This window comes from Anarrhichthys ocellatus, unplaced genomic scaffold (assembly GCF_004355925.1).
Source record: "Anarrhichthys ocellatus isolate YVR2014 unplaced genomic scaffold, GSC_Weel_1.0 scaffold42, whole genome shotgun sequence".
Taxonomy (NCBI): Eukaryota; Metazoa; Chordata; class Actinopteri; order Perciformes; family Anarhichadidae; genus Anarrhichthys; species Anarrhichthys ocellatus.
In genome coordinates this window covers 707,331-716,348 of record NW_022280072.1, presented here as the reverse complement: position 1 = coordinate 716,348, position 9,018 = coordinate 707,331, and the positions used below count along the sequence as shown (strand labels likewise).

Here is a 9,018-nt window from a genome sequence, read left to right as displayed (position 1 = left end):
GTCAGGAAGTGAGGCAGAAAAATGAAGTGTGTTATGTGGGAGAAATGCTGGCGGGCTACTGGCTTGTTTTCACCCCAATCTCTGCACTGCGGAGCAATTTCAATACAGCGCTGTACTCTAAGGAGCAATGTGTTGGAGGAGGGGGGAGTCAAAGAGTGATAGCAGGGTGTCAAGGAAAATTATAGAGACAGCGAAATTTTATAGGAAAAAATTATAGAGGCAGGAAAATGTTGTCATAGAAATAAATGTAAAGAAAGAAAAAAAAGCCCGTTTGATATTTACTGTATGTAGAGAGCCCGGAGGGAGAGACAGGAAGCAAGTGGGAGAGAGAACTCTAATCACCATGATTGGAAATGAGGCCGGAGAGTGTGGGGAGGTGCAAAATAATACTAATAATAATCATAATGAAAAAAAAGCATCAGGTGGTCTTCTTGTCGAGCAGAAAACCACCTGCAGGACATTGCTGTGTGCACAGAGAGGATGTTGCTATTCAATTTATTTTGCTGAAATTGACCTGAGAGTTGTTCAAACCACCTGTGTCCGACTGAATCTTACGGTAGTTCGTTTAGTGACGGGACAGCGTGGCTGTGTTTGACTCTTTTTGTTCCTCGTGTGTTGTGTTCTTCTCCACCTGCACTCAGTCTCCGGTTGTTGTTTCTGACCGATTTGCTCGAGGAGTTGAGGGAGAAATAAAACGGTAAGGCTGATAAAGAAAGAAAGAGTGAGACGGCAGCTCGGGCTCCGTCATCTCCTCTAATTCAACATGCGGGACGGGACGATAGAGAAAACGGAGGAGCTCGAATCCTCACGGGGCCATGAGAAAGATGGACGGAGAGGAAGAGGGACAGGGGTCAAAAGACAGGATGAGATAATAGTGCGATCAGAGTAATTTCCTCCTGTTAAGAGGATCAGTTACCGGCTTGACCTCGCTACACATTCTACATCTGAAATCCAAAAAAAGCACACGTGTACCAGCTTTGATTCGGCTGCAGAGAGCCATGAAGGAAACACCGCGTTCATGCGTCCGTCTCTATTTGTCGGTTAATCCAGATGCACATGAAACGTCTCTCGCAGCGCAAAGTCATTTACCTGCCCGCCGCTCTGCCGCTCTGATGGAGGTCTTTCTGAAGAACAAACAGCAGGCGACCAGAAATGATTTGCCTAACTCCTGCTCCCGTTAAGAGTCAGTGATTTGCTGACCCATCTTCAGCAATAGGCTGAGACAGGTTAATGCGTTTCCCCCCCAACAACAAATCACATTCCAACTAAACAGAAATAGCTGCTGCCGTCAACAAGAAGGAGATTTGATTTCTGAGTGACACAAACAACAACGAGACGGACTCAATATAAATGTAAAACAAGGATGTGACTCAACCTTTAAAACAAACTCAGTCAATACTGGCGGCCTCATCACTCTATTTGTGGGTTCTTGAATCTAAGTGGACTAAAGACTTTGTACGTAACGGCTCTCAACATGGCGACTAACGGTGCTGACAGAACAAACAGCGCTGACAGAGCTGACAGAGCTAAGCGGTGTGAGTGTAGAGCGTCAGCGATCGACATGCGAGTTCTGGATTTTGAATTTAGCACCTTTAAAAACTAATTTTCAAATGTTATATACTGTTACAAAGGGACATGTGGGGGTGTAATGATTGCCTCATTCAGTGGGGAGTGGTGGTATTGAAAGATATGTCGCATATGACGGCCCTCATCGGCAGGCTGGGTTTGCTCCGATGCTATTGAACTGTAAATGTCAAAAAGTCACTCAAAACCTATGAATACGAGGTGTTTCTGCTTGTAGTAAGTAAACAGAAAGATGCCAATAGAACAAGTAAAACTTCGCTTGGTAAGATTTATTCAAATGTGTCGATTTTATCTCAACGTTATCAGTGGATGGGCAGAATCCGCTCGAGGTGCATTTTGTTTACATCTCCGTTTATTTATATCTGTGAACAAATGTTCATTCCAGCTGTGAGGAAGGCAAATACAATTCATTCTTGTATCTCAACACACGGCCATCAAACAGATAGGCTTTATCGTGCCTCATTAATCACTTAATCTGCGGCAGGAACCAGATTTTAACCCTAAAGTCCTGCTGATCAATGGCACACAATAACCTAAAGCTTGGGTTTTTAAGGGTGCTGCACATTATGGTCCACGCGGCTTTACCGACAGCCCTGAATCAATTTAAATGAAGTTAGGAATACAGATGGAGCGGATGACTTTCTAAAGACGAGGATCCAGTGGAGCTGGAGCGCTAACATTGAGACGTACACAGCTTCTCTCTCTCCCCTTCCCTCATTAATATTAACTACAGACCCACGGTAGAAACATTGGCCATCAATAATGCAGCTCCCCAAAACGCTCCTCAAATAATTGCAGCTACAAGCCAAGTCCTGGAGACAGCCTCCAAGGTGTGTTGCAGCTGTGTTGCCACTGCCTCATTTTGCCAAAATAACCCTTTCACGTGGAGAGCAGAGGCAGAGCAGGGCATGTTGGTTCATGTGCCTCTCTGTGATGGGGCTGTGGTGGATGTATACAAACCGAAGGAGAAAGAAAACGATTCAATAAGATTCAAACGTTAATGATGAAGTGAAGGAAGAAGAAGCTGTGGATGTGAAACACAGAAATGAAGCAGCGCTTTCCTCGCGGCCTAATTCCTCTCGAACAGCACTGTGTTAAGTTGGTAAAATTGTGGTCAAGCTTTTGCTGTAATAAGCAATTAACCCTGTTGCCTTTGGCCATCATTCCTATTAAAAACATCAGATATGCAGCTGTTTAGCAACATAATCAACAAGGCAACACTTTAGTGACACTGGGAAAGGCAATTAAACACTCCTGAGGAACGGGAGCTAAAGGACAAGTGCAGACGTAATCAGTAAACACCAAATATTCTATGAGTGTGCTAACCTTCCGACATTCATGTTAAAATGGCATAATTTATTCCAAATGCTTCTTAAAAAACAAACAAGTTTTGTCTCATTCAATAACGAACCCAAACCACATCGACTGGAGCGAATCGTTACAACTACATGTGTGTGAAATTCATGCAGTTAACATGCATTTGTCACAAATTATTGACCCAACGGCAGATTGTTGATTGATCTCCAATGGTGTTAATGCACAGGCACACCTCAATGCTGCATAATATGTGCTTCTGGGTATAAGAATTAAAGGTTATTGATAATCAGGCCCGGGACAATAGGCCTCACATGACCCCTGACCCCTGATCTATGACCTATTTCAGTAAGTAATGACCCGTAAAGCCTCAGCTTGGCTCTGTTGTCTTTGTATGCATGAATATTGGACTCGCAGAGCTCGAGAAGTCTGACTAACAAAGGGTTCAACATGCTTGGTGGTGTTTTCTAATTCAGGAATGATGGTGCTTCTAACTAATTACTGTTAACTCTGAATCCTTAAAGGTTCTTAGTCTGAAATTCAAAGCAATACTATAGCAGCACACAACTATCTAAGCAAAACAAATTGCAATCAATGAAAATAGAGTTGCATCATATATATATATATATATATATATATATATATATATATATATATAGATGTTTTTTGCGTAATCTACTCGTAGTTCAACCTAATTCTTCTTCTCTTTATTTTCCTGTTTCCCTCAGCACTTTAACCAGCTGCTCCATCCCTCACTAAACCTGATCATGGCTCCTCTGTGGCCCATGTGTCCTTGCATGTCTCTCACACACACACACACACACACACACACACACACACACACACACACACACACACACACACACAGCCATTTTCTGACAGCCACACTCTCCCATCGCACAGCTGAGAGGAAAGATGAGCTGCCAACTATGGGGCATAAAAGTGAAAACAAACAGATTCACAGAAGCGCAGACACACACACCCACACCCACACACACACACACACACACACACACACACACACACACACACACACACAGCTGAGTGCATATAGCTCACAATCAGCAACCTCTGTCACAACTGGCTGACTTGCAGCATTTGGATATTCCCAGTTCACTTTCAGTCAAGGAGCTTGATCCAAAACCACTGGACCTGACAGGAGAGCTCCTCTTGGATACAGAATGCTGCTAACAAACGAGGAAACAAAACCCCAAAAACCCAAAGGAAAAACAAAGGCAAACTCGTTGCTGCTTTCCTCTTCAATTCACTGCTTGAGTCGCAAACATCACTAACAGTAAATGTCATGCCAACGTATGCCTGTCTCTCTTTCCCTTAGGCCATAATGACACAGCATTTTTCTGCAGCTGCTGACCTCTGAGGTCTCCCAACCAAATTTTTGTCATACACAGATATGCAGCGATGATTGCTGGGTAATATGTATGTTGACGTTTGATCATGTGACGAGACGATACGTTATCCGGTGGCTAGTTTAGGTGCAGAATCTGTCAAGACTCATAAGCTGAGCGGGCAGTCATGCCTTTCAAACAAAACCAGTATATACCAGCATGCACTGGGGCCCTTTGTTACCCCCTTAGGCCCCTGACCCTGACCCGGCAGTGACTCACCGATCTCGCAGCTCTCTCCAGAGAAGCCCTGAGGACAGTAGCAGCTATAGCCGTCACCTTCCTGCAGGCAGCTCCCTCCGTGGAGACAGGGGTTGGTCTGGCACGGGTTATTCTCCCCTGCAAAGACAGACAGAGTGGGAGACACATATGAATTATTTATAATTTATTTTTTCTACGGAGAAAGAGTTCTACGACAGTGCCTCCGATGTTGACAAACTACGACAGGCAGTGAGGCAGCATTACATCCCGTCGCTGCTCTCTGACGGAGACAGAAGAAGAGCAGAGTGGGCAGGCAGTGCGTAGACTCGGCCTCTGTGACTTTCCACAAGGTGACGGATTGGCTGTTGTTGCGTCTGCCGTGCCCCTGTTTATCATGACTGATGCTCGCCAGGCGAAGGACAATGTGCTGAGTCGACCCCCTCCTGGCGTCCTCCTGCCTCTCATTCCAGGTCCGACTGATGAGCCGAGGCCCCCATAAATTAGCTGATCATCGCCCAGTCGTGTCATGCATACTGGCGCGGGGCACCTATTTTTACGGTACATTACGGTGTTGCAGAGGAGGCAATAAACACATTTTATGCTGCTGGGCTATAACGCCATGCCTCTTCACGGGAAATATTTTGGATGATGAATGGCGGAGATTGAGGAGATTAAGTCGTAATTATTGCTGTTATATTTTAGGATGGGACGGAGGGAGGAGGAGAATTTGACAAGGACGATTGGACCGCAGAGCAGGCGTCAGGATTTTTTTATTCTGTGTGCAAAGGACTGTAGGGAACTAGCTCGATTAAATGTCTTTTTATTATCCAATCCTGATAGGATTGCAGCCCCTGACACAATCTGTCAGGCCATCTAATACACTGCATCTTCTCCATAATAACAGCCCGGCTCACTTAATGATGCATGAGCCCAGAGAAGCTGTGCAGAACGTAGAGTGCAGTTCCCCTGAACGACTGGGAATACCGTCATTTGTATGTGTTTGAATGCGTTTATGCATCAGTGTGCGTGTGCAAGCATGTGCGAGTGCATTTCTGGATGTTTGTCTGACCCTGACTCATTGCATACTGGTGAGATATAGAGTTACGCAAGTGTGTATTCAATTTCCTGTGAAACGGGGTGATAGACTCCCACTGCTGCGGATTCACAGGGCAGGGGAGATGATGGAAAGTCTGCCTTTGGAAATACATAAAAGTGATTCGCTGAATGAGAAAAACCATTAGAGACTCGTTTCTTAATTCAACAGCAGGGAGGGGGAAAAAACAACACTACGTGATTTGAAAACATACATCACTTAAAGGTTAATGGTGTGCTGATGGAGATGGTAAAATCTGAAAGTGCTGAGCAATTAATGACATAAAAATAAGATGAAATGGAAAAAACAGGATATGGTCAATGTGTGAGGGCAGGAAATGAAGAAAGAAGTTGAAGGAAAAGAGCTGTTTGAGTCATTATCTATTCATCCATCCATCCAGGGTGGATAATACCAGTGTACATATAATGCACTTAGACCTCTAGTTTATTATATTATATTATTTTCAAAAGTTTCCAGTAGCATGGCTCGCATGAACAAATGCTAAATCCACATCAATCTAACCCAGACTAGTTGTGCAATGCCTAAATGTGAGTAATAGTATAAGTAGTAGTAGCAGTAGTATTTGGTGGTTACTTTCAATAAACATGAAGTGTACCTGTACTTTTTCAAAGTAGCTATCCCAACACTGGGAGTTAAAATAGATAATCTGTTTCCAACAACATAGAAAATACCCAATGTGACCTCCTGTGTTGCTTCTGATTGCTGGCTGTGTGTTGTTTAAACATACCAAATGATTGGTTTGCTGTTGCTTAAATGATTGGTTTACCACATGCTCTCAACTTGACTATGCGCTCCATTTTATCGTCAAATCAAGCCAGGGTGGATAAAAGCATCAAAACGGCAGCTTCAGTGTGTTTTCATGAGAGAAGTGATGTGACGTTGGGAGATTATCAGCATGAACCTAAATCTACTTTCACTGCTGCTGTCCACAGCAACTCTTCAGGTAAATTAGGTGATGTGATGTGGAAAGCTATTTTGACTCAAACTTGGCCAACTCTCGCTCTGTGTGACATATTGAAAATGTCAAAATCCTACAATTTTGGAAAATGAGCTTTTCAAGCTGGCTTCACTTTTATACAAAAACGCCTCCAAGTGTTCGGCTGCTTTCATCCGCTGTGAAATTCAATGTCTTTTTGACACAAAATAATAAAATGCTACCTTCCGGTTGACTAGTTTAAATAGAGTAGGTGTGAGTAGGTGTGTGTGTGTCATTTGAGACACTATATGCACAAGATACAGGACATCATACTGTGGAATAGGCATCAGCCAAACTTAAAATAATGAGATATTTCACTCAAAGCCACAAGAGCCAACCTGGCGATGGCCCTTTGGATCACCAAAGTCTGTAGGATGCATCCTCTGGGGAACATGAATGTCTCTACAACATGTCAGTGCCAATCCATCAGATGATAAATGAGATATTTCCCCTGATGCGTGAAAACTTTGACCTGTTGGCAACGCCATAGGATCACTAAAGTCATTGGAATGTATCCTCTGGGGACCATGAATATCGGCATTGGTATGTAGCTAAAAACAATGTCACTGTGTTGTTTCTAATCATGATGCTCAACCAGTTAAGCAATGAATACATTAATACGATAGAATAAATGTTAACCCACTTAATACCTTCCAAGTCCGGTGCAATGCTGCTGCTCAATGTTAAAACCTACAGGTGGCAATGATTGATGTACCTTAAGAAATAAAGTCTCTCTCTGATGAAAATAATGACCTTTTGTTCACAAATGACCCGAAAATCAACATCAGTCTGGTTCCATCAAAAGCAAAAGTCAGATACACTGATGTAAAGAACAAAGGCAAGAGTTCAGTTCAGCTTTTAAATGCTTATACATTAAAGTTTGTAACATTTGCAACATGTGCTCAACAAACCCCTCCCCCATGCATTAATCTGCCTGAGTCACACTTGTACTGCAAAAGATAAGTCTGACATGCGAGTATCTCTGCATGCGGTTTTGGTATTAAATCTCAGCTTCACAAACGTCTCTTCAATTTGAGTCACAGCTCAGGCGGACATGTACAGTATCTGCTGCAGCGGAGAAAGGCAGCGATGCACACAGTGTAACTGACAGCCGTGGACCGGCTCATCGCGTCGACTTAGTGAGGAAGGCTTTAGCAGCCGAAAGGCCAAACTTCTTATGACCATTCTTCCGGTCAATCACACCACTGAGGGTAATGCTGCAGCTCTGGCTGGTGTTGTTAATACTGGACGGGGTTTTCTTTTGCCAGCGTGAAAAATAAGAATGAGATATCTTCAAAGACATGATCAATTAGCTCCTCAGCGTTTAAGTAGACGACATCACCAACTGACAGGAAAAACTCACCGATTTAGAATGTAATCAGCTGATTGAATGGGCGTTATCAATGGTTATCATTAGAATTCTAATGCTTCAGATAAGCCAAGCTGCACCTGCCACGTTGTGAAAGTGAAAGCAAAACTTAACATTCAGGCAAAATAACTACTTGGTTTAGGTAAAAAAAAAAAAGCCAAGATGGTGATGTCGAAATCGCTGAACTCGAGGCTTCAAAACTGCAGTCCACAAACCAATGTTTGACGCCACAATGACTACGTCCACCTCTTATTTACAGTCTATGGTCCATCCACCGCAAACTATCTCCCTACAAGGACTTTATACTCCTGTCATAATTACTACGGCTCGTTTATTTTTTGAGCATAGTTAGTGCGTGACAACTGTGTTTATTCATGTGTGTGGACCTGCATGAGTTCAATGGCATAAAAACCCCTCAAAGTCTATTCCTAGTGGCCCATTTTCTTTCACAAAAGAGACCATTCATTAACGTAATTTGACCAGTTCCAGCAAAACTGCCTCAATCATGATGTGAGAAGCACTCTTTCCTCTACTGTACCAGCACTGATGAATGGCGGCTGTGCTGTCGGTGGTTTTACAGACTCAGAGCTGAGCCGTAGCAGAACAGGACATCGATCCAATCTGCGGACAATTAGTAACGACTTATTACACACAAATGAGACTGTGCTCTTCACCATCTGTCCACCAGCAGCAGCCTGCAGTCTTAGCGGTGACATCACGAGTACAGTATGCAGAAATGAGAGAGAAGTTATTGGTTTGTGTGACTAAGGCAGCAATTTAGTGCACAGAAATGTCCTGCACGAATGGATGCACACACACACAGAGCCAGCCCTTAACATGGTAACAAATATGTTAATATGTTAACACACTTAAAATATGACTGTTTAGTGTTTGAACATTCATGTCAGGGCATTAGATGAAATTTAACGCTTTTTTATAATTAGGGAGGTTACAAACATGTGAAACTAAAAATATGTGCAAGTGAAAAAAACTGATTAAAAAAGGCATGAGGCAGAGAGAGAAGGATGAGGCAGAGAGAGAAGGATGAGGCAGAGAG

General features: G+C 43.2%; 1 protein-coding gene across 2 annotated transcripts in view; it reads right to left on the bottom strand.

Annotated features, from left to right (window-relative positions):
* ncanb (neurocan b) overlaps positions 1 to 9,018 on the bottom strand; it is a 135,296-nt gene that overhangs the window by 50,115 nt on the left and 76,163 nt on the right. For both annotated transcript variants that reach the window (XM_031868428.1, XM_031868427.1), the window contains exon 10: positions 4,524 to 4,640. In XM_031868428.1, the coding sequence (XP_031724288.1) occupies positions 4,524 to 4,640 (117 nt within the window). The remainder of the gene's footprint in view (positions 1 to 4,523; positions 4,641 to 9,018) is intronic.